This window comes from Gossypium hirsutum, chromosome D05, assembly GCF_007990345.1.
Source record: "Gossypium hirsutum isolate 1008001.06 chromosome D05, Gossypium_hirsutum_v2.1, whole genome shotgun sequence".
Taxonomy (NCBI): Eukaryota; Viridiplantae; Streptophyta; class Magnoliopsida; order Malvales; family Malvaceae; genus Gossypium; species Gossypium hirsutum.
Genome location: NC_053441.1, coordinates 61,017,133 through 61,044,539, shown reverse-complemented (window position 1 = coordinate 61,044,539; position 27,407 = coordinate 61,017,133). Strand labels below are relative to the sequence as shown.

Sequence of the window (27,407 nt, the reverse complement as noted above, 5' to 3'; positions counted from 1 at the left end):
ATTGAGAAATGAAGGAATTTCTTGATAAAGCTCCTAATGCCTCTGAAGCTCTTGCCATGGATGGTCCAAGTGGTGAGTTGCCACTGCCAACATCAGAACTAGTTGGAGAGGAAGCTGTCAGAAAAGAGATTTGGGAATGTTTGATGCAGGAGGAGGTAAGCAAGATTGAGGTTTGGGGAATGGGCGGTGTAGGTAAAACCATTATAATGAAGCGCATCCACAATGATCTTTTGAAACAACAAAGATTTGAAAGGGTAATCTGGGTTACCATATCAAAGGAGTTCAATGTAATGAAGATACAAGATAATATTGCAAGTGCGTTGGAGTCAAAGGAATGTTTAGACAAAGAAGAAGAGCTCAGACGAGCAGCAATCTTGTCAGAAATACTGAAGAAAGCAGGAAAGCATGTTCTAATCCGAGTGGCGGCAATGGCTGCAAGTTGGTGTTGACAACCCGTTCCGAGCATATCTGTAAGTATATGGGATGTAAGGTGATAAAAGTGAAGACTCTTTCAGAAGAAGAGGCATTGATACTGTTCTTGAATAAAGTTAGACCTAACATAGTTCAAAGTCCAACTATAATGCCAACTTTGAAGCTTGTTGTCAAGGAATGTGCGAGTCTACCTCTTACAATTGTTGTGGTAGCTGGTACCATTAAAGGAGAAGATAACCCTCATATTTGGAAAAATGCACTCAAGGAATTGAAAGAGAGAATACGGAAAGTGGAAGGAGTGGAAGCTGAGGTAATCGAGCGCTTGAAATTTAGTTTCGATCACTTGAAAGATGGGAAAGTAAGAGATTGCTTCTTGTATTGTGCATTATATCCTGAAGATTTTGAAATTGATAAGGCTTTACTAATCGAGTGCCATGTCTTTCAATGCTTCAAGAATTGAAGAAGTTGGATCTTTTTCGGACTGAAATTGAGGAAGTCCCCGAAGGCATGGATATGATGATAAATCTAAGATATCTTGATCCTAAAGTGTCCGCTCTGAAGGAGATACCTGTAGACTTTTACCAAAACTCGTTCACCTTCAGCACTTGAGTTTTGATGTGAAGAATAAAATAGTAAGTCTAAAAGCAGAGGAGATGGAACCATTGAAGAAGTTGGAATGCTTTAAAGGACATTTCGAAGACATTAATGAATTCAATAAGTTCATCTCCTCAATGCAGCAAAGTAAGAAAGATCTCATCAAGTGCCATTTATAGGTGGGCTCATATAATTTGCATTCTAGAGGAGATAGAAGAGTATCAATTGGAGAAGTCGACATTTGTGGAGGTGAGTTAATTATGCTCCCAATTGATATTCAAGAGTTGCATATTGTAGAGTGCCACTATTTGAGAAGCTTTGTCGATGATGATAATTCTTCCTTCAAAAATGCGATTGACTTGAGGATTTGTAGGATTCGGTTTTGTGAAGGGATAGAGTTTGTTGTTTCCTTGTCCTCTTTTGCCTCTCCTTCCTCTCATCCATTTCAGAGCCTGGAGGTGTTGGATCTTCAATTTCTGCCAAAGCTGAGTGTCCTTATTATCAAATATGAAGGAATTTGTTTAGCAACAACATCAACATTGGCTCCATCTGCCACCTTTTCCCATTTTAAGAAAATTTCTATACGGAGATGCTCAAGTATGAAGACGTTGCTTCCACATTGGTTGCTTCCGTACCTCCAAAACCTAGAAGAAATATCAGTGTTATATTGTGATGAGCTAGTAGAAATAGTGGGAGCAGCAACATCAGAAGTTGAAGAAAAAGGCAGTGATGCATTAATCAAATTCCATCTTCCCAAATTAAGAGAATTGAGACTATACCGTTTGTTAGAATTGAAGAGCAATTACAGCAGAAGTGGAGTGATGGTTTGTGATTCTCCCCAGCTTATCTATGTTAAAAACTGTGATATCCTCCATTTGTTCCCCATGTTGACAATGGGCAACAATATACATATGCTCCACCTTCTCAAACACAGAATGGTGGGAATCGTTGGAGTGGGATGACCATCCAAACGTTAAAAATGTTCAACCCCTTTGGAAGCATGAAAGGTATCAACCATTTATCGTTTTGTTTATTTGTTTTATTTTATAAATCCAATTTCTCCATTTTAATGCAATTTGATGTATTTTTTTTGTTTAAGATTATATTAAAGTGTTGCCCCCTTCATTGCTGCCAAAGAAGTTGAATACATTATCAAGGTGGAGGAAATTGCAAAAGAAAGGATAAAAAAGGTGGGAATAATGTCAATAAAACCAATGATGGAGCTTGGAAAGCAGCAAAGATATTTCCAAAGTCATAAGACACAGTGATGGATGAGGTTAAGAGCATTGAGGAATTGAGAGCCAAAGCTAGAGGGTATCATAAGGCACCTTCAACAATTTATGCTTAAAATCAATCAATTAATTAACTAACGTCGCTGTTTCAAGAGTTAATTTCTCTTCTGCACTCAAATTGGTTGCTCCTCATTTTATAAATCAAATTTGTTTTAATCATTCATGCTATTTGCTTTAATCATTCATGCACTCAAATCGGAGGCAACATGAAATGTTCCATTAATGTAAATCATAAGACTGCTATTTGCTTTAATCATTCATGCTACAATTATTTTTTATCCATTTCTCTACCTCTAATTCTGATAGGTATGATTATAAATATTATATTTTATAATGATAGCAGAGAACAGTAATGCCAACAATAATGTCAAGAAATCTACTAATAAGAAGTCAATAGATGGGATTTACTTTGTCTTTGTGGAACTGAAAACTAAAGTTCCACCCAAACACCATAAAAAATCACTAATAATAGCCAAAAAGAAAAATTATTTGAGAATTACATACAAAATTAATAAATTTATATGAATATACTAACCCTAAACTTATAATCATAACACAAGAAGTTTACTTATTATATAATATTCAAAGAGTAGCAAAATAAATTGAAAACATTTGATATGATCTAATTCAACTATAATAAAAAGATGATATATTTTAGAATGGTGATTTGAAAGACAACTAACAAGTCCTACTATATTGTCCTTTATAAATAATTTGCCACTAAAGATCCATCAAAAATGACTCATAGATGTTGCCCAAAGATATGATAAAAAAGTTACATATTTTCATACAAAATAAGTTGGTAGCTAAAGGATGCAAATTTGACTTTGTTAAATTCTCTAACATTAAACAGATAAGATATGTTCAAAACAAGTTCAAACAAGACAACATGAACATGGTGATTCCAAAATCCAAAAGACACTAGACTCCTATTTTTATATGATAGAGAAAACATGACACACAAATCTACAATCATGGAATGTATTAGGTGTATTGAAGATAATTTAGTGTTAGAATCAATGCAATTTATTGTTGTTTTTTTTAAATTGTAAAATTGTGCATAATCTGGAAAAGAAAATGATTGATTTCCATTACAAGAAATTTTTTTAAAGTTAGTAATTTGAGAGATAATTTTAAGGAGGAGGAATTAGAAAGCATCATTATAAGGAGAGTCTCAGGAAAGTAATTTCTTTTTAAGTTTCAAGTGAATGGAATGAAAGAAAAGTTACTTAAATAAATATGAGAGTGGATATTGAGCTATTTTAAATAGGTGGGGCCAAAGACATATTTGGACCATATGAAATTTAGGTCTATTAAGGTAATGCTGAAAAGACTCCTTCAACTTGGACATGACAACTTTTCATAATGTTGTCAATTCATCTTGAAAGGTAGCATAAGGGAAACAATCACTAATGAAAATTTAAAATTATATTAAAATGACTATAAATATTTTAACTAATAAATTAAATTGTATTGAGGAGGTTTCATCCTCAATTGCAATGGTGTTAAGTTCATAATTGCAATTTTAAAATACGAAGATGTATGACATCATTTGATTGTTTTGTAACAAAAAGTATGCTTACCAATCTATAACGCCCCTAGAAGTTTTGGTCGAATCCCGGAGGTCACATTGATCATCGAAGTGATTGTAGGAAATTTGAATTCAACAAACCAAAAAGCATTTCAGTATTTAAGTTCCGCAAAAACTCTCAAATATAAAATCCTCAGTATTACAAAAATTTCAATCCAATTAACGATTACGTGCATATAACAAAAATTCACACCACAGTATTTAAAACAGAACTAACAGTTCAAAACGTTTATTAAAAACTTAGATTTATAGAAAACACTTTACTAGCCTGTTTTGAAATCGTGACGCTTCCGAGACCTCTGTGTACTGGGTCCAAGCTTCAGAAAGTGCGAGTATGTACCTGAAAGGGAAAACACTAAGGGGGTGAGCTACACGACCTCAGTGTGAGTCTAAACCGAAATAAAAATAAGGAACTAAAGATCCAATCCAAAAATGGATAGATATATATATTTATGATTCATATAGACCGTGCTTATAGAATTTCAAGCACATACAATACTTATTCCATAGAAGCAGAGTTATATTGCTAACACCAAATAGTACTAGAACACCCAAGAATCAGACAAACAATATGTACACCGATTCAGATGATTTGTCACATGTCAGAAAACAATCCCACCCATCTAGCCAAACACCTCACTGTTCCCCGTTCACACCTCATAAGAGCTATATGAAGCTCAACCAACAATACACAACTCATAGGACCTCGAAAGCCCATCCAACCCTACATACCTGGTATGTGGACTAGGCCACTCAGATATTAATATGCAGCAAAGCTGACATATGTGCAATATGTGTAGTAAACTGCCGTATTGATGCAATGCAGTTGAAATTGCCAGATTAGAACATAATACAAACTCTCTTCTCTTTACAACCAACCCAAAAATTAGTTTATGTAAATGCATGTATGCAAACAACCTCACAGAAACAACATACAAATAGTTATTCATCGGATAGATGGAATAAAAAGTGCACGTAATCATTCAACCAGATTCAGAATCGTTAGTGTTTGTACACTTTTCGCAAAATACGTTAACGAGTAAACGTCTCTCACGCATTTATCAATCATAGTAATACTAGTCGTATTCTCGGTAATTGCAAATACACACACAAATCTAAACTGAGTACAGAGTCCTAACCGAGAGTGGGATGCATTGATTTTTAAAACAAGTCAGTTTACAACTCAGAGCAACAAATTTGCGAAACATGACCACACGACTATATGCTCTGACCGTGTGGAAGTGCCTAAACCGTGTGGGGGTCAACACGCCTATTGGAAGAGACACACGCCCGTGTGGAAAGGCACACGACCGTGTAACTCTCTATCCATTTGTGCTAAATTAGTGTATAGGGTTAACACGGCCATGTAAGGGTCTCACACGCTTGTGTGCTCACCAGACATGGCCGTGTGTCGAAGTCACATGCCCGTGTGGGATCCCTAAATCCTCAAGTTATCCATATGACCGTGTGGCATCAAATCACTCAAACCCTAATTCCCAGTCGCACACGCCCATGTGCCCAAGGGACACGGCCGTGTGGAAATCGTCTAAAATCCCCAAATCGGCCACACGACTGTGCGGCACCAAAAATGCTCAGAAACCCTAGTTTCTAATTGTACAGGGCTATGTGAACCGCCCATGTGGGGGCACACGCCCGTGTGGCCACCCTTGTGGTCACAAAACCACATCGAAATGACCAAGAAATTATGAATTTGCAACCATAAAGAAGTACCTAATTATTACAGGTTCAGAAACACACTTGACAATTGCGACTCCAAGCACCAACGAAGGTCGAAACGTTCCAAACCCTATATCCAAAAAACTTTTATTTTATCCCGATTTGGAATGAGGATGAAAAATTACGTTTATCCCAAGTTAAAAGGAAAAATAAACCTCAGGAACAGAGCAAAAGAAGAAAATCAGAGAACCAATGAAAATAAATTGAAAATCAAAAACTAAAATTAGCCCCCCTAAATCAAAATAACCAAACCAGAATTGGGATAAGCAAAGAGAAACCAAAAGAAAAGCAAGAAAAAAAAACTAAAAGAATGTGTGGAGAAAAAGGAGCAAGAGAACGTCAAACAAACTTTGACTTCTTTTCCAAAGAAAATAATAAAAATAAATAAATATCTAAACACTTAAATAAAAAAAATCTAAAATAAAACTACCCCCTCAAAACACACACAAGGACTCGAACTTAAAACCTTAAGGTACACTAACACACAACCAACCACCAGACCAGCAGGCCCATTCTGACATCAAGACGCGGAAGCAAACTCAAATGCCTGATCAAGCCACTAGCCCTACCTATAAATCTCAAAACCTTTAGCCCCAGAAATTCAGGTGTTACAATTCACCCCTCCTTAAAGAAATTTCATCCTCAAAATTTGCCTCTAACAACACAGTATTCTTAGGCTAATCCCACTACTACGCTCTCGCTACGCACTCTAATCCTGAAGCACTACCATACTAGACTTAAGAATCTCACACACCAATTTTTCCTAAAAGTGGGACTTAAACCTAAGACCTCAAACACACATCCAAAACACTTAACCACTGAAATCGATACATGATTTTTTCCAACACCTCACATAACCATACCTATCTTAACGCCAATGAGGGTACTCCCGGATTCGATGTTCTATGAACCCATACGAAGACACATTCCTGCCTTTTTCCATCAATCACCCGGATGACGCTTCTTACAGTGCCCACTAAACAAAATGCTCGCACAACTACCAACTCCTTCCGTACTACCACTACTGTCTCTCAATTGCTACCTTACATGCTTTGCAGACTAAGGCTCCAACCTCGAAGAACGGCGAGCTCATTGTTTTCCAAAATCTACACACCTACCTTGAAGCATTTCTCTAGTTTTCTCTAACCTAGCCTCAAACACTTTCTCTAACACTTACCTCACTACTCGAGTTAATGCCTCAGTACCAAGCTCAGATTATTACTACCTAAAGTTGATGAAATCGTATTAACTTCTGATTTTTGAATAGTTACATGTCCTGCAGAAGTTAACAACTCCTCGAGAGTCTCGCCAGATCGATCCTCGCGATCTCGCTTACCTTTAGAATCCATATCGATCTTGTATCTAAGCTTAAAGAATCTACAATTTCCAAAATCGAACATAAGTATAAATGTCTAAATATCATAGTTTTAAGCTTACCGAACTAATATTACAATTTCTTAAGTTTCGTACAGACTGACATTAGAGTCTCGGACATCTTATTTTCGCAAAATCTTTTTCCAAGTATAAGTTATTTCAAAACATTGTGGTATAGCTTTTCAAAATTTTTTTAGAACGAACACACGTACACGGTTATGTAAAAACACAGATTGAGTTTTTACAAACTTGGCTCTGATACCACTAAATGTAACTCTTTAAAAACCCCCCAGAACCCGACCCAGAAGTTTTGGCTGAATTTCGAAGGTCACATTGATCACTGAAGTGATCGTGGGAAATTTTAGTTTAACAAACCGAAAAATATTTTAGTATTTAAGTTCCGTAAAAACTCTCAAATATAAAATCCTCAGTATTACAAAAATTTCAGTCCAATTAACGATTACGTGCATATAACACAAAATTCACACCACAGTATTTAAAATCGAACTAACAGTTTGAAACCATTTATTAAAAACTCATATTTACAGAAAACACTGTAATAACCTATTTTGAAATCGCGACGCTTTCGAGACCTCCGCGTACTGGGTCCAAACTTCAGAAAGTGCGAGTATGTACCTATAAGGGAAAACATTAAGGGGTGAGCTAAACAAGCTTAGCGTGAGTCTAAACTGAAGTAAAAATAAGGAACTAAAGATCCAATCCAAACACGATAATATATATTTATGATTCATATAGACCACACTTATAGAATTTCAAGCACATATAATACTTATTCCATAGAAGCAGAGTAATACTGCTAACACCAAACAATACTAGAACCCCAACAATTATACAAACAATATGTAAATTGATTCAGATGATATGTCACATGTTAGAAAACAATCCCACCCATCTAGCCAAACACCTTTCCGTCCCCTGTTCACACCCCATAAGAGCTATATGAAGCTTAACCAACCATGCACATCCCATAGGACCTTGAAAGACCCATCCAACACTACACACCTGGTATGCGGACTAGGCCATTCAAATATTAATATGTAGCAAAGCTAACATATGTGCAGTACTGTGCGATAAACTGCCGTACTGATGTAATGCAGTTGAAACTGCCAGATCAGAATAGAATACATACTCCCTTCTCTTCACAACCAACCCTAAAAATTAGTTTATGCAAACACATGTATTTCCAACAATCTCACAGAAACAACATACAAATAGTTATTCATCAGATAGACGGAATCAAAAGTGCACGTAATCATTCAACCAGATTCAGAATCGTTAATGTTTGTACACTTCCCGCAAAATACATTAACGAGTAAACGTCTCTCATGCATTTATCAACCATAATAGTACTAGTCATATTCCCAGTAATTGCAAATACACACACGAATCTAAACTGAATATAGAGTCCTAACCGAGAGTGAGATGCTCTAATTTTTAAAACAAGTCAGTTTACAGCTCAAAGGAACAAATTTGCAAAATAGGGCCACACAGTCGTATGTTTGATTGTGTAGAAGTGCCTAGGCCGTGTGGGGGTTAACACGCCCGTGTGAAGGAGACATATGCTAGTGTGGAAAGGCATAGAATCGTGTGAAAGGGGGCACACGGCCGTGTAACTTTTTGTTTATTTGTGCTAAATTAGGGTACAGGGCTAACACGACCGTGTGAGGGTCTCACAAGGCCGTTTCCCCACAAGACACGGTCGTGCGTCCAAAAAACATGCCTATGTTAGGTCCCTAAATCCCATGTGGCTAGGTCGTGTGGTACCAAATCACCCAAACCCTAATTCCCAATAGCAAATGCCCGTGTGCGCAAGGAACACGACTGTGTAGAAATCGACTAAAATCGCCAAATCAGCTACACGGCCGTGTGGCTAGGCTATGTGGCACCAAAATTACCTGAAAACTTTAGTTCCTAATTGTACACGATTGTGTGAACTGCCCATGTGGAGGTACACGCCCGTGTGGTCTCAAAACCATATCAAAACGACAAAAATCGTGAATTTGCAGCCACAAAAAATTCCCTAATTGTTACGGGTTCAAAACACACCTAACAACTTTGATTCCAAGCACCAACGAAAGTCAAAATACTCCAAACCCCAAATTCAGAAAACTTCTATTTGATCCCAATTTGTAATGAGGTTAAAAAATCACGCCAAACCCGAATTAAAAGGAAAATTAAACCTTAAAAATGGAGCAAACAAAGAAAATAAAAGAACCAACGAAAAGAAATTGAAAATAAAAAATGACAATTATCCCCCAAATTAAAAGAACCAAACCGAAATTTAGGGACGCAAAGAGAAACTAAAAGAAAAGTAAGAAAGAAAAAAACTTGAAGAATGTGTGGAAAAAAGGAGCAAGAGAACGTGAAACAAACTTTGACTTCTTTTCCAAAAAGATGAAATAATAAATAAATAAATATCTAAACACTTAAAAAAATAAATCTAAAATAAATCAAAAATAAACTACTCCCTCAAAGCACACACAAGGACTTGAACCTAGAACCTTAACGTACACTAACACACAACCAACCACCAGACCAATAGGCCCATTATGACATCAAAACGCAGAAGCAAACACAAATGTCCTATCAAGCCACTGGCCCTACCTACAAATCCCAAAATCTCTAACCCCAGAAACCTGAGTGTTACACAATATATATCTTTAATGTCATCAAACACTAAATCAAGTGATTCTATTTATTTGAGAAAAAACTTGGGAAAGGCAAAAGAATGTTTTCATGTTAGTGGAGAAGACAACAAAAGAAAAGATGGAATGCATTTAATGAACTAGCTTTGGGGGATTTAAATGTTGAATAGAACAATGGATCAATGAAGTATAGAATTGATTGCAATCATATATGCATAGATAAAGGAGCAAATGTTAAGGATCTACATGAAGATAGTTGTCAAGAAATAATTATAAGTGAAATGATCAATAGAGATAAGTGAGAGCTTCGTACACTGGTATTCAACCTTCACAATTCATGAGCTTCTTTAATTAACAACGACCCAAATTCTTTAAGAGCCAATGCAACCAATGATGTCTTGGATGAACCCTTGAAAAATGAAAATAAATATAATAACCCTAGAATTGATGGAGAAAATAGTTATGGGATGACTTAAAGAAGAATTAATAAAGGATAAAGATTTATAAAAAAAAAGGAAAGTTAAGACTCTTGAAGAGATCAAGGATGCACTTTGGTTAAAGTGACTATTACAAACTTGAGAAAAAGAAAGAAAAGAGTAAATGAAAGAGTGAGGTGCAATCACTGATTACCAAAAGTTTGGAATACATGAATGAGTCTCGTATTTATTTTGAAATTCAAATTGTAAAAAAATTATATACAAAACATAAAAGAGGAATAGATGATTGATAAGGTCATCTGGTTATTAGCAAAAGAATTGACTAATATTAAAACCTCTGCTTAGAATTAGGGTTTAAGGCTTTGAGTATTGATTGTTGTCAAACGTGCGAACGTTTAACAAAAAGGATATATCAATATATCATCAGTGCCCGCAAGTATATGAGTCAAATTGTAATATAGTAAATGTATAATAGGGTACTGGAAGTACTTTGAGGATCGTACCCAAGGGGGGATAGATTAAATCTAAAATTACTCTACAATAATTGGTCTAAACTATAATCACCAAAAATCATATTACGAAATAAAATAAAATAACTAGAAGAAAATAAATTAACGACGAAAAAATCAGTTAACATGTAGAAGATTAACTCGCTTTAGTGGTTGTAATTAACTTCAGAATTTGAGTTTTATTAGAGAATTAATTATTAATTAACCAATATTGCCTCTCAGCCTATAGTAATTAGTTAATCGACCAATACTCACTTGTCTCTCAACCTCACTTTCTTGACCGAGATAAATCATGGATACATTGTAATTTTTCAAATTAGAAAATTCAAGGACAAAATTTTGTTAAGGGGAGGAGAGTTGTAACACCCAATTTTGGCGTGTTCTAAGTTTTGGCAAGTACAATGGTAGTAATTTGTGACACGCTTCCTATCCACCCAATTATTTCTTTGGCATATAGATCGAGCGCATAACAAGTATTGGGATATTAAGCAAGGATTGTTCTAAGAATACATTAAGTTGTAAAGAGAAAGAGATTGGTAAGAGTGTCGAGAACCTTATAAGTAAACGTTACATCAAAGGTATTGTATGCCTAGTTCATTGAGTTACTGTGTTAGTTACGTTAAATATGATTTAGTTAGAGACTAATAGAATAGATACACTAGATATATATATAAATATTGGATTTTCATATTTGTAAACCACTTGTAAAAGTGGTTTTGAGATTGTGACATGTGTTAAGCTCCAATAGGGACTTAGGCTATGTATATATTTAGATGTTTAGGTTAGAAAAGGTAGAGTTTTTCTTCTTCCTTCTTCAAGAAGTACTCCTATCTTAATATTAAGGAACCTAAAGTATTTCCTTGTCCCTTAAGCTAAAGTTGTATATCTTGATCTCTACCAGTGGTTACGGCATGTTAAGGTAAGTTTTATGGCTTTACATGTTATGTTATGGAGGATTAGGTTTGTAAGAGTACATGAACAATAAGATGAAGAAGTAAGGATTTATATGAGTGTTGTCTAGGTTTGTGATGGTGGAAAAAGGTAAAGAATGAGTTTTGATGGTGTTCTATCATTTCTTAAGCAATGGTTGTTGTAGTTTGTTATTGGATCTGGAGTTTAAGATGCTATTTGTGAGTGTTAGGTGAGTCGCTTTATATTGACTCTTGTATGTGTACTTTTCATACCAGCAGATCTGCAAAAAAAAAAAAACTAGTTAAATGTGATATTGAGATAGTGTAAGTTAAAGCATGATATGGTTGTGACTATAAAAAAGACTATTTAAGGGTATGTATGAATGTAAGTTTGTGACAAATTGTATGTACACCTGGTATAGATTTGACGAATACAAATAATGTGATGGAAAGTATAATTGTAAATATGTGTCTTAGATGTATGCTATGTGGTATGTTCTAATAAGAGTTTACGTCTGTCTCTGCGGTGTAGTTTAAAGGGGTCCATTGGGACTTTAAACACAAAATTCTAAAAGGAAAAGTCCATGGCCATGGGATCTTCCGAAAGAAATTAAGTGACGGTGATTATTGAATGTGGTTTTTTGCATGTCCTAGGACAATGATGGGAAAAACTCACAGAACGTGACTTTAGGCGAATCCATATCGTAAACATGTCAGGAAAGGCTAGTATTTGTGGCAAAATATGAAAGATTAGTTTTTGTGGTGAAATATGAAAGAATAGCCATTGCCGTAAAATATGAAAGAGTTGTTTTTGTGGCAAAATATGTAATAGTAGCCATTGTGGCGAAATATGTAAGAGTAATGTTTGTCACCAAATACAAAAAGGAAAGCCTTTGTGGCGTACTTCGGATGGACTACCTTGTTGCATGTTTTGGTAAGGCCTTTATGGTGTATTCTAATAAATTTCCCTAGAAGTGCGTTCTGTACGGCTCTTAAACGCAATCGGTGGAGTTGATAATAACAAAGTGTATCTATGGACTACATGATAAGGTATTATATAGGACTAAAACTTGGTTAGAAATAATTAATTGAAGAAATACATGGATGTAATGTGTTAGCAGTGAAAATTTACTCTGGTTAAGGGCATGAATCTGTACAAAAAAAGTATATGTGATTTGCATATGTGTTTTTTCTAGAATCATGATGAGGTGTTGACTCAGAGATTGAGGGATGCAAGTGATGCATCAAAGATACTTGTTAAGAAAAGGAAATAATTTTAGAATGAGTTAATGTGCTGGACAAGTATGAAGAAATAGAACTTTAAGAAGTATACGCAAGAAATAAAGTTGAAGGACAAGAACGATGAGATCATATATATAAGTTATCGATTGCAACATTAAAATACAACTTAGGTAAATGATTATTTCCCTCACTAAGTTCTTATGAAATTATATGTGTGTTATGTTAGAGGCGAGATGACGTGAGTCTGCGCCAGGAGGGACGATGTTGGGATTACACCAATAAGTGGCATATTGGGTTATTATGTATACAACGACTTGGGCAGCGTGTTCAAGGTCTAAATAGTCACTTGTAAGTCCCTATTTTGGGGTACCAGTAATGGCTTAGAATCTCTATTTAGGTATCATTGTAATTAATTATTGCGTGTTGCAATTCTATTTACTTGCTGTATAAGTATTCATGTATCCTATATTTAAAATTTGTAATTAAGTAAATAATAGTTGATTGTAAATTGTATAAGTAGAGTAAGTTTCTATCTGTATTCATTGGTAATACCCAAGATCTAGATCTGACAAACTGGATTGGGTCTAGGGTGTTATAAGTTTGGCATCAAAGCTCCGATTTAGTAGATTCTTGAACCTTGAAGATAAAGAAGCCATGTATGCATAATAAGTTGAGGTTGGCTTAGCCCCTCAGGTATGTTGAAACTATTTCATAATGTGACTGATGTATTAATAATAGTTTAATGAAGAGAAAAAATGATGAAGTAAAGAGATAAAAGTAAGGTAAAAGGATAAATTTATTAAAATGAAAGAAAAGTTGTTACATCATATAGAGGAAAATAAAATAAAAAATAGAATACAAAGGAAATACAAAAGAAATTTCAGTCTCCACCCTCACTAGCCTGATTAGTGGGCGTAGTTGGGACCTCTTCATTTGGAAGAGGATTTACAAGATTCTGACCTTCAAACGCTGAACTTTTATCATGTTCCTCAGCAATAGGCGTGGTGATAAACATCAAAGCTAATAGACTTAGTAGATATGTTCTTTAGACAATCAAAGTTTACTATTCTAAGATCACGAGAATGTACAACCACTTGGGTTTGCATAATCAAATTCAACTTCCATTTTGGCAAGGTCTCGATAAGATTCTTATGAGTATCCTCTTGAAAATTTCTAAAAGTTTTCACATGAGATTGGCATAGCCTTTCCAATTAAGCATTGTGACTTTCTTCTTGAGCCTTAAGCTTCTCCTCTAAGACAAACTTTTCATCTTTCAAGTGATTGAACTTTGACCGACTTCGAATATACTAATGTTCAGAGTGTAAATACTGCAATTAAAGATATGGATTTAAGGTGGTGTCCGCAAGTATACGAGTGAGGTTGTAATATAATTTTTACAATAGAATAGGTGAGTATTTTGAGGACCGTACCTAAAGGAGGCGAGTACTAAATTAAAGTTAACCTAAACGAAAATAGAATTAATTAGTAGTTTAAATAAATTATATTACGATAAAACATAAAAAAGGGATTTTAAAATTTTTATAAACAAAGAAATAAAAACTTCATAAATGAAAGGGACTTCGAAAAACTAATTTCTAAACTTAACCAAATGTAGACATGGGTGATCTCTCGATTAATTCCTATTTCGGGTTTCTATTAAATCAACTAGTTGTTACCCTAGCAGGATCTTTCGATCTTCCACTAAACTAACGAGACGACAAGGACTAATTATCTCTTAATCTCACAGTCTAAACCGATTCATGTTTAAGGTGTTCACAGATAGGTTATACCAGTTTTGGGTGAATTCCCACCAAAATGACTTTCTAATGTTGCCAAGCCTAGGTTTAAGTTCTTCCTCTCTCAAATAGCTGATCCGCTAAGAAAACCCTATAAAGAAATTAATCAATCACACCTCTATTGACTAATCCCCCATAAGAGGATCAATTCCTCGTAGAATCCATAAAAATTATAAACTCAATAATAAATATATGCATAAAGAGTAAATTAAGAATAGAGTTTGGAGAATCCTATTGTATTTGATAGATAAAGTGTAGAAAATCCACTAGCGTTTAATCGCATTTACAAATTACGTTCTCCGAAGAACACAAAATAGAAAAGAACTGAAAAGAAACCTATGGTTTAAAATGAAGGAAAAATGAAACTAAAATTATAGAGAAAACTTTAGAATCTAAAAGAACTCCCCTAAACAAGTGCTAATTAAGCCTATTTATAAATTAAGAGTAGTTGTTATCCCCAATCCTAAGTTAGCATAAAATAATTGATTGGTTGAAAATATCTAAGAAATGATCAACTAATGAGTTATCAGGCTTTGAGCCGGTGAATGCTAAATGAATATCCTACTCTGATGATACATAACATTGTGATGGCTGAGATCCTACATATGTTGCGGATTCTCGACAGCTTGTGCGAGTAGCATTGTGAACTAGTGAATTGACTGAATACTCTATTATGATGAAATTGGTCATTACAATGGCTGAGATCCTGCATGTGTTGTGAATTCTCATCAGCTTGTGTAAGCAGCCTTGTAATTCGGTCAAAACTCTGTAACTAGCTCAAATGAATGAGATTATATGTTTACTAAAATGAGATCATGCCTTGCTGAAATTGGAGGAATTAGAGTTATGGTACAGTATAATACTCACCTATTGTGAACTATGTTTGACAATGATTACATTTTTACTTCTTATAATTGAACAGTTAAGTTTGTTGGTAAGAGTTATCATTAATTTGGAAAACTTACTAAGCTTTCATTAAGCTTACCCATGTTTTGTTCTATGTTTGTAGATTTTATTTTAGGGCGGGAAATCGGATCAACCTGCAGCATTACATTATCTCAAGGACCCTTTGGTAGATTTTGAAACAACTTGGCTTATATGGCATGTAATAAGGCTATTGAATATGTTTTGTGACTGATTATGTGTAAATTCTTGTATAACTTGGTTGCTTGGGGGGTTTTGGTGTAAGGTAAGTACATGTTTGATTACATGAGTCATGTTGTAGCATATATAAGTGTGTTGAATGAGTTGGAAATTGGTATGGTTTAAGTATGAAATGAGTAAGGCATTTTGGTTGTAGAAGCAATACCTTGGATATGAATTCGTGACTTGTATGTCAATTTAAAGTAATGAATTGTCTAGGTGTGTGAGTTGTGGTGTCATTGATTACACATTGGTTTGGCACTTAGACAAATGTCTTTGCCATGTTTTGAGCTTATTTGAATGTATTTTAAAGGTTTGTATGCATGTACTTTGGGTAATTTTAGGTACCCAAGCATTTGGGTATGGATAGGGCAAGTTTTGGGTCAACTGGTGGTGCACACGACCTCAGGTATGGGCTATCATAGGGTCGTGTGTCACACACGGGTAGCCCACACAGACGTATGTCCGGGAGTGTTAGTCAATGAGTTACACGATCTGGCACAAGGTCTAAGACATGAATGTGTGGCCCAAGTCAGTGAGTTACATGAGTAGGTACATGGTTGAGCACATGGGCGTGTGGAAGAACCACACAGCCGTGTGACCCCTATAGGTGAAAAATTTTTAGTTTTGCCTGAAATGTCCTAATTTGTTTTGATTTGGTCCTCGATTATTCGTAAACTATTCTTAAGGCCTCGAAGACCCGATTTAAAGCTCGTACTTGTATATTTTATTTCTTTTCAAACATATCCATATTAGTGGAATTTATTTGATATTTGGATGCCAATTGTTATGAGAAGTCCCGATATGTGTCATAATCATATTCTAGTGACAGAAATGGGATATGAGTGTTATAGGTCCCAATTTAGTTCCAAACTTGTTCGAAGACTTTCGTAAGCCCGGTTAAGGCTCGATTTCAATTGTAATGCATGTTTAACATGAAATTTACTTGTATTTTTTAATTATTGAGTATTATTGAATAAATCACTTATGAATATTCTGGTTTACTGTTGTAGCATCCCATAGCTCGGGTCTGGTGATTGGGTCTGGTATAGGGTGTTACAAATATAGAGATTAAAGTTAGTTTCAGTTTAAGGACTAAAATTAAAGATTAAACAAAATGTAGTGTACATTTTGAAACTTAATGAAAATTGAGTTATGTATCATTAATCTATTGTAATTATTTTATTCCATAGTAAACGTCATCCTGGAATCCTCAAGTAAGAAGGGGAAAGACAAGGTCAATGTCGAGTAGCTTAGAATATAGGGTTTGTGTTTCTATAATCTAAATTTAATTAAAAATATTGCATATTAAATTTTTTGCATATGGTAAGTAATTGAGATGAGTACTATTGTATTTTGGGTTGAATTGAACAAGTGTATTTGAGGAACTGTGATTGCTATGAAAACTTGATATGTGATAATGTCCATTTATGAAATTGAGACATTGGTTGTATTGAAAAGTGAAATAAAACCCTATTAACTATTTCAGACTAAGTTGGATATAAATGACATGCCAGAGGACAGGAAGAGTTCAAGGATTTCTTCGACCTTGATTCAATGAGGCATTAAGTGCCAATTTGCTTCGATTTAACCGATGAGACACTAGGTGTCAACTTATATAGCGTTGGGCGTAATTATTACTTTGAATTTATCCGATGAGGCACTGGGTTCAAAACTGGTATGTTGGTTGGATCCGTGTATTCGTCTGAGTTCGAGTCATGTTAATAAGGGAAATTAAATGATAAATTTATGTGTTGATATTAAGATGACAAGGATGAAAAATGAATATGAGATGAGAAATGAAATATGAAATGATGAAATGGGATATGAATATTGAAATGAATTCATGTATTGAACAAAAGGATGAACCATGCCATTGCATGAGTTGAATTACCAAATCCTATATATGAAATGCCATTGATATGTACTTGATCATGTGGAATCTAGTGGATGTAAATGAAGAATGAGTAAATTTTTATTATTGATTTAATACATATGTTTGTAACACTACTTGATACATTTTACCTATTCATGTCAAATTTAAATTGATAGAAATACCACTGAGTTATACCCAGCGTGCGGTTTTATTTTTCGTGCGTAGGTTAGGCATTTTTTAGCTTACCGTCGACTTAGCATCCAACAACAATCCCGAGCTCAAGTGTGGTGATATTTTATTTTGTAATGGCATGTACCTAAGGGGTCCTTTGTTTCATGTTGTTTACAATGTGATGATATTTGGGTCTTCTAGTGAAATGATGATTATGTGTATATATGATTGTGGTTGAGGCTAGGTTTGCTATGATAACTTAGATTAATGATTTGGTATATGTTTAGCTTAAAGTTTGGTAGCCTAAGTAGCTACATGTTAGTCAAATTATGGCAAAATTTGGTATAAATGAAAGTTTGAATGGTTGATGCTTTGTTAATATGTTTGAGGAAATAAAATATGATACCAATGAGGATGTAATACCTCGAAAATTTTTACAGTAAGATATTATTTTTGATATAGTAAGGAAATAAAGTGAAAAAAAAGGAGAATTTTGAGTTATGACAACATTGGGAAGTATATTATGACATATTAATTCAAGAAAGGATAAAATTGTAAAAGTGAGAAAAGTTTTGTTACCCAATAGTAAATACTCAAAATTTGAGGGGTTAAAATGTAAATATGAAAAAGTTGAAGGATCAATAATATAAATATTTTAAGGGTGGAATAATTTATAACCTAAGGAAAATGGATGAATTGGGACCAAATTGAATAAATGAAAAATTATGAGGGACCAAATTGTAATTTTACCAAATTAAGTAATGACTCAAGGATAGAATTTTAGAAGATCTAAAGGGAAAAATGGTCAATTAGAAGAGAGAGAAATCTAGAAAATAATGATGATGTTGGAGATATTTTAGATTAAATAAATAAATAAATATTAGTTTATTATATTTTGATTTGATTTTTTTTCTTAATGATATTTTATTATTTTATTTAGTGTATATATATGTTTGTGGAAAGAAAGATGGAAGCCATTATCCCACCATTTTTCTATGCATCAACGTGAGAAGAAGAGAGAGAGAGAAAGAAAGTTTTGCTTTCTTTACAATTTGGTCCTCACACCATAAAATTACCATTTTCACTTAGAATTCAAAGAAATTTCCATAGCCATCAAGAGAGAAAATTGATAAGGAGACAATGGGGAGCTAGAATATCAAGTTAGATTCAAGAAATAGAGGCTGGAGGAGAGAGAAAATCAAGTTAAAGATTGAAATCAATAGAGCAAGGTAAGAACATCAAGATTTCAATATATTTTTGAGTTTGATATTATTGAAAAAGTATGAAATTGATGTTAATGTAGGGTTTTATTATATAAGGTTCTATGTTTTTGATATGTTAGTGAAGAAAAATAAGAGAAAGTGATGAGAAATACTATAGAGAAAGGGAATAAGGGTGTTATATATTTAGTAATCAACATTTTGCACTAAAACAGTTTTGGATAGAAATAGTAGGTTAACTTTGAAAATCACCATAAATCATGGAAGTTGAATTAGAGGATGAAAAAATATTAAGTTAAAGCTTATTGAGTCTAGTTTCTCATAGAAGAAACAGTGTAATCAATGTAATTGTAAATTATGAGATATAATAAATTTTGTGAGACAAGGTCAGAATGAATTCGGGTTCCCTGTTCTGACTTTGGAAAATAATTAAAATTGTACAAAAATTATTATGAGTTATAATTTATATGATTAGAATCCTTAATAAGACTATTTTGAAAAGGAAAAAACAAGAACATCATCCGAATCCTGTACAAGGAGATAATTAATTTTTAGTGAAGAAGGGTCAAAACTGTCAGACAGAAGAACAAGGATGAGTTTAAAGAATAAACTGTACTTGTTGGCTAAACCAAAAATTATGAAAATTTTATGGTAATAAGATATGTGAGTCTAGTTTCATATAAATTTAGGGATCTGAATTCGGAGTTTTGTAGCTTAAGATATAATTAATTTAATGACTATAACTCAAGTGAACAGCTTGTTATGAGTAAACAAGTAAATAGTGGTAATATATATATCAAGGATGTGGAATGGAGTGGAGGAGGAGGAGGAAAAATAATATATGTGAATATTCAGATAATATGGTTTTATTTTAAAATAGCTAATTTACATGTTTTAGGTTCAGGGACTAAATTGAATAAAAGTAAAATTTTAAGGGTAATTTTGTAAAAATGTCAAAAATGACCAAATTGCATGAAATGAATTGTTTTACCATTTAAATTAATAAATTGAATGAAATATTAATTTAGATCAAGATTTGGGTGGAAATTCGAGAAAAATGGAAAATTACCAAAATGTCTCTGAATTTTGATATTTCTGCAATTTAGCCCGATAAGTTCGTGTAACTTGATTTATATTCTTAGATGCTTGAAATGTATGTTATTGATGAAACATTGATATATTTGATAAAAAGAAAAAAAATCTTGGTTGAATGGAAGGAAAATTCGATGGATCTCTGAAAAGGAATTGACGGTAAAAAGGATCTAGCCCGGATGGGTGATCCTATCCTGATATAGCCCTACTGAAGAATATGTGTGAAAAATTTCTAGCCCAAACGGGTGATCTTGATATAGCCCTCCCGATGAATATGTGGAAAATGGATTTAGCCCGGACGGGTAATCCGAATTACGGTCTGAATTTAGCCTGGATGGTAATTTAGATCTAAGCTCATTAGAGTAATTGTTGTTGTAGGGGATTTAGCCTGGACTGGTAATTTAGATTTGTGGGAGTGTGCTCTATTGTAGGGGATTTAGCCTGGACTGGTAATCTTGCTGTAAGAAATGAGGTTCGCGGGAGTGTGCTCTCTGAATTGAAAAATGTGCGCACATGAATATGAATTGACGGACCCGAATTTGTACACTAAAGTGTACCCTTGAAAATCCATCGAAATTCTGAGAAATTCAACGGGATAAAAATAGAAAATGATAAGTACATAAAATCATGAAATTAAACTTGAAATACATAGAAATGATAATTATTTGATATACTAAAATATGACATGGAAAATACATGTATGTGAAACTTGTTTGATAATTATGCATATTCAAGATTATGAACTGCTACTGGAATAAATATACATTGAACTTATAAAAAAATTATGGTACATGAAATATTGTCATAATGAATTGAATAATTTATATTTAAGAAGAAACAACAAGAAAATGATATGTATCATGACATGTAAATATGAGACTATCTTTAATACGTTGATACAAGGAAAATTATGTGTATTAAGATGAGTAATAAATTTAAGTGAGATATGGCGAGAAAATAAGTTTGTCAATATTAAAGTACGCTAACCAATGTTGTTGCTTGAAGTTTAGGCAAGTACCAAATTACTGTTGAATGGTAATATGTTTAATTATAAGGTGCATTGGAATGGTAAGTGGTTAGATGAAAATACAATTGAGCTTACGAAAGAGTGGAAAGGTTTCAGTTATGCAATTTCTTATGAAAAGATTTGTTATGTGATACGCCCATATGAGCCCTGCACCTAATTCGGAAATAAAAAAAAGATTTAAAATCTATATATATATTTAGGATTCTGCGAAAAATTTCCTATGATTCTGATTTAATCCCAGTAGGTTCCTAATAAATGTTTTGGGCTTCGAGAGCCCAATAGAGGGATGTTATGATTATTTTTAGAATATGAATAATAGATGATTCAGAATTATTGAAAATGTTTAGTAAACTCCGGTAATGCCTTGTGCCCTATTCCGACAACGGATTTGGGTAGGGGGTGTTACAGAGGGTACATTGATTAGGCACTTAAGATGGGCATATTTTAAGCATGATTAGATGTGTTTTGAATAGGTTAAATGGCTGGGGAATTTGTTGCTCAGTTTTCAAGTAATCACAATGTAATGTCCTGTAAGTCAGGGGTGTCGGTAAATATACTTGCGGGACCCTGCTTTCTCGAATCGGGCTTAAAAATATTAATATTATATTTTTGGGAGTTACTTTAGAAGTGAATTGAATTAGATAATTTTAATTATTGGGGACTAAATTAAGTATGAGATAGAAATAGTGGTTTTTATGAAATTGCAAAGTGGAACTTGATTAAAGGACTTATTTAATAAATAAACCATTACCTATATAGATAATGATAGTGTATGTTTAAGATGGTTTATATATACATTAAATATATATTTTGTATATTGAAACAATTAGTAATTAGAATATATAATAAAATATAAAAATAAAAAAAGATGGTTTAATAAGAAAAAGAAATAGATTAGTGGAGAAAGAAAAGAAAAGAAAAAGTAAAAACTTCATGTTCTCTTTGCATGCCGAAAAGGGGAGAGAAAATTTCAGCCATTTATTTCATGCTTTAAAGCTCAAATTGGTTAGTAAATTTTGGTTCTTTTTTCTTGAATTTCGTGTTTTTGAAGTCCTAACATGATGAATTAAATTGTCCATATTGAAATTTTTAGAGGTGTTAATGTAGTGGAACATATCATCTTTGTAATAGTTGAGTTTTTAAAGTCGTTTGGTCGAACTTTATAAATTGTATTAATTAATTTAGTTATTACTTGATGTCTTGTATTTTATCCTTATAATATATTGTTAATCTAATGGACTAATAGTTTCATTTCGAATTGTGGCATAATGGATTAAATTTTTTTATTAGCAAATACTTAGAATGGAAGTGTTATTAAATTATGAAATGTGATATCGAGCTGTGAGAAATAATATTATGATTTCTGCAAATGAGTAATTGACATTGTAAATTCGTTCGACTAGTGTTGGATGCAAATATCGTTGGTTTATCCAACCAGAGCTAGACTCTCTATTGATTTTGTTGATTTATCCGACTAGCGCTGGGTGCAACCTTTGTCAGCTTGTCTGACTAGTGCTGGGTACACAATCGTCGGTCTAACCGATTAGCACTGGGCGCAAACATCGTTGGTTTAATCAACTAAAGCTGGGCTCACTTTTAATATCGTCGGTTAATCCGACTAGCGCTGGGCACGAACTCTTTTGCGGTTTATCCGCTAGGCACCGGGTGTTAAGTAGCTAATGGACCACACGACAAGGTTTTACTGCTTATTTGAAAAGAGTTGTATACCAGTATTATGAAGGATTTATGGTAATTTATATTTGGTTGAAATATAATTCATATGACTTGATTATTTTTGTGGTTTGTTATATAAATGAAGTATATTAAATGTGAATTGGTTTTCAAGTTTGTAGGTTAGATAAATAGTAGATTCGGCCCTGTATAATATAATGTTAATAGTTAGTTTATACAAATACTTATATGATACATTATTTGAGTCTATAAGACACTTATATGAAAGTATTAGGTTAGCATGATCTGCCCCTGTATAATATAATGTTAATAGTTAGTTTATACAAATACTTACGATGTAATTAAATGTTCTGAGTAGTTAGTAATACACGTGACTCTAATCTGACAACAAAGAGGGCTTAGGGGTGTTACAAATGGAGTAATAAAATTATGCATAATCATTAGTGTAAAATAATTTTTTTTGAAGGATTTTCTATTAAATTTATTAAAAATAATTAAATATTAAATATAGTTATTTTGTTTTTCTTTCAAGTTTTAGATTTTAGGCTTTGAATTTATGGTTTCGAATTATAGATTTAGAGTTTTGAATTCAATATTTATTTATTTATTTTTGTTTAATGATAAATTATTTATATTTATTTTTAAATCCTTCAATATTTATGTATAATGTCATTTTAGTATTAATTGATAGTATATAAAATCTATACCCTGACGGTACATCAAAAATCTCCCATAAACAAATTCTTTTAAATACCAACTGAAAAATCTTTAGACACTAGTTATTGAATATAACTTTTGGGAAAAATAGTCCATTAGAAAAAAAAAATGCAAAGGTATACTAAACCTATGCCATTAAAAGTTAATGTTTGGGGTTATGATGGAAATGGGAATGTTCCTTTGTCTACCTCATCCATCCAGCCCACGTAAGTGATAGGAAAATTGATTGTGATCCTTTGATTCAACCAAAACGAGTATATGACAAAGATATTCTACAACCCAACTAAGCTACTCCTTTCTCGTTTCTACTAGAAAACTAGAGCAATTAATTGCAACAAAATATTTTCTTCCACTATCTTCACTTCCCGATAATGGTGTGTAAGCAATGTAGTCTACGGCTCTACGCAATGAAAACAACATGCCAGAAAATCACATAATGAAATTTACGAGTCACAATTTAAATTCATAAAACCACTCAAAACAAAATCTATCCCCTCTCATTAATTGGCTACCTGACATATATAGTTGTTTCTTCTCCCAAGATCTCTCATCGCACCACATAGAACTCCCCTTTCGTTTAAGTTGGCTGACCTTGAATTTGTTTTAGTCAGTTACTCAATTGCATGCTTGCTTATCGGTGGGTTCAAGAAAAAAGCTTGAAGTGGAATTGGTTGGTGTTGATACATAGGGAAGGACAATGAAGATGGAAGATTTACAACATTTTCTTTCCCCTTTCAATTGTATATGACTTCACTGGTCATGCATCAATGCAATTATCCATCCAAAAGCCACGTCTCAATATATTAATTTCAAGACAGCAAAAGTTGGCCATGCATCAACACAGGTGTCATTTCGGTTTCACTATTGTTCAACTAAAAGACCACATTTGGGGATTTTTTAAAGTATAGGAACACATTATCATTATTTATTTTAGTACGTCTTCTTCGTTTGGTTTTATGTGCAATCTATTTGTCTTAATTCCATAGACATAGAGAGAGAGAGAGAGGAGGCATCCTCTTCTATAGGTGGTTTTAAATATTTTTATATTTTTTTACAATTAGTATTTTATTTTAATAATATGATCATCAAATTTTATGTTTCATTTATATGTGTCAAATTTGGGGAAAATAATTTTTTTACTATTTATAGAAATATAGACAATATTTTAAATCAATAATCAAAATATTTGATCAATTCAAAATTTTACGTACATTACAGTACCAAACAAACTTTAACCATTGCTCTAAACCTCTAAACCTTAAATCCTAAATATTAAAATTATATACACATGAATCTAAGTTAATTAATAGTCATAGTAATTGATTTCATAGATATGTATAGTTTTAAAAAATAATTTATTTATTATATTATTAATCAAGGATTTCGTATATAGCTAATGATACTCACAAATTTTGACTACTAATTTATTAAGAATTATTCGAATTGAAGCTATACCTTCATTTATTGAAATCGAAATATTTAACAGACCGAAATCTCAATTTATATCAATTAAATAAATTGTTAGAATTCCTAAAATGATACATTCTTCTTGCTGACTATTATACAATATGGTTTCAAACTCACACGCACACACTACACACTACGCTACCACACAAGTAAACCTATGAATTAAATCTTGGTCATGAGTACAAGTGAACTCCCGCCAATGGCCTCTGATGATATTTACCTCCATTAGAATAATTCGTTTTCCTTTTATTTTGTTATAAATCTCTATTCTAATTATTATTTTTTGGATAATTTTAATTGTGTTATGATTGTCTAACATATTTTCATAATTGAACATATTTTTGTCACTTTTTTTTACTATATTTGATTTAAAAAAATCAAACACATTTCAGTCTGTTTTTATTTTTTTATTTTATTTTATTACTATAGTTGAAAATGAAATAAAATGCATAATTTTAAACTAATGTATATATCTCTCGTATTTTCTCCTCTCATTTTTCTAGTTTAAAAATATTGATTTTTATGCATTAAGATAGAAAATAGTTATCTCTCCTGGTTTTTTTCCTCCAACTTTTCTTCTCAATCCAATACACTCAAAAATTATTTTTTGTTTACTTTTTTACTATCCTCCTATCTTTTTATTTTTCACCCAACTAAGCACACCCTAAACTCCCCTCGGAAGTGTAAATACCTGCATATGTTGGTAATTTATTTTTTAACTCCAATAAGAAGTGTTTATAAATTAAAGAGGCGCTTTCTTAAATTTCAAATTGTGTCATTTATTTGTTTATTTCAAGTGATTCATTATATCAAATTATTATAAAAGAATAAACAACTATGATAAGTACAAAGATCATAATCGATTTTATCAAATTTTTGCCCTCAAAGTGCAGTTTATTGAGGGTAGCTTCTAGCTTCTTTTTTTTCTTTTTTTTTAAGTGAATGCAGGTTCTAGCTACTTAAACACACTTATTTAAGAATCATTAATTGTTTCTCTCGAGATACTCCTTGGAAGCTTGTGTAATAGCTTCTACTGCGACGGTAGGCTTTGGATCTTTAGCTTCAAATTCTTTCTTGACAGCATATGAAATGATAGATTTTATGATGCATGAGTTTTGGGATTTCTCTTTTATATCAAATTCAACGATTAGAACTGAGCAACCAAATGCTAGACAATCACCTTCCAAGGCTTTTGCCGCTTTCACTCTTTTTTTGTCATCAATCACAATGAACTCCTCTGTATAACTTGAATTCCCTGCTTCATCTTCAACATTAGCCCAAACCATTCGAAAACCAAGAGTATTGATCCAAGGCAAAATTGAATTTCGGAGGATATTTAATCATCTCAAAGCAATAAAAACAAGAGTGTTGTCAAAGAAAAACTTGATTTTATAGAGTATTTAAAATCAGCTCAAGCACAAGAAAAAACAGGAATATTGATAAAAGAAAAGCTTGGTTTTAAACAGTATGCATCGCCACCAAGATTTGTTTAAAATAGGGATTAAAGCCTCCGTCAGGCAACTAAGTGTCCATGACCTCAAACTATTAAAAAACTTGATGTTAAAAGGGTATTTTATAGAGGTTTAAGTACCTGGAACGAAAGTGGTTTTGGCAACAGTTCCGACCCCACCATCACCTTTCAAAACCTGAGTGCTCTGGACATTTGGAAGCTTAGGAACAATAATATTTATGAGGCCAAGGTTCCTATAAAGTTCCCAAGCTTCATATGCAGGCGCATTCACTTCAAGCTCCTTCGTAATATGCTTCAATTCCCGAGAATTAACCCCAACGTAGCAAGCAAACAGAACAAAGAAAACCAATGAGAATTGCTTCAGCATTTTTTTTTCTTTGGAATTTTGCTAGCTTTAAACCTTGGAATGATTCTCTGGTTTCTCTATTTCTGCAATTTTCAGGGTTTATATAGAGCATAGAAATAGGTTAATACGTTCACTGAATGATATATTTAAAAATATCTAATCTATAAATCTATAATATATGGCTACCAATAAATCAAGGATTGGACAACGTTGCTTGTCTTTTAAAAATATCTGTAAGAATTTAAAGCAAACAAAAACAAAAATAATGGATGAAGGTAACTTACCTTTTTATTCAGCAAACATTCAACATTTATAAAAAATAAAATCAACATCAACATCTTACTTTCTCCTTAACTTAAGCAATATGCAAAATAACTAACTCTTAAAAAACTGAAATAAACGTGGACATGTTTCAATCCTGAAGCGGTTTCTTAACACTCCTACTTGCTTTAGGAGTTGCAAATACCAAGTCTTGACCTCAGAAGCTCAAACTTGCTAGCAAGTAATGATTTGGTTAAAATGTCCGCAATTTAATTTTCTGTTTTGCAAAAGACAAGGATCACATCTCAATGCTTCAGTTCTTCCCTTAGAAAGAATAGCTTGA

The 27,407-nt window shown here is 33.0% G+C and overlaps 2 protein-coding genes and 1 long non-coding RNA gene across 3 annotated transcripts; 1 reads left to right on the top strand and 2 right to left on the bottom strand.

Moving 5' to 3' along the window:
* The first annotated feature begins 478 nt into the window (after positions 1 to 478).
* LOC121217279 (uncharacterized) lies at positions 479 to 1,988 on the top strand. The gene is made up of 3 exons (XM_041092803.1): positions 479 to 861; positions 980 to 1,173; positions 1,324 to 1,988. The coding sequence occupies exons 1-3, from the start codon at positions 479 to 481 to the stop codon at positions 1,986 to 1,988; spliced, it is 1,242 nt and encodes a 413-aa protein (XP_040948737.1).
* Positions 1,989 to 23,730: 21,742 nt separating this feature from the next.
* Positions 23,731 to 24,273, bottom strand: LOC107902917 (uncharacterized). The gene is made up of 2 exons (XR_001685630.2): positions 24,032 to 24,273; positions 23,731 to 23,919 (listed from the first exon to the last, which is right to left on the bottom strand). It is a non-coding gene; the product is annotated as an uncharacterized lncRNA (long non-coding RNA).
* Positions 24,274 to 25,749: 1,476 nt separating this feature from the next.
* LOC107903552 (S-norcoclaurine synthase 2) lies at positions 25,750 to 26,918 on the bottom strand. The gene is made up of 2 exons (XM_016829633.2): positions 26,578 to 26,918; positions 25,750 to 26,241 (listed from the first exon to the last, which is right to left on the bottom strand). The coding sequence occupies exons 1-2, from the start codon at positions 26,822 to 26,824 to the stop codon at positions 25,970 to 25,972; spliced, it is 519 nt and encodes a 172-aa protein (XP_016685122.1). The 5' UTR covers positions 26,825 to 26,918; the 3' UTR covers positions 25,750 to 25,969.
* Positions 26,919 to 27,407: the final 489 nt, after the last annotated feature.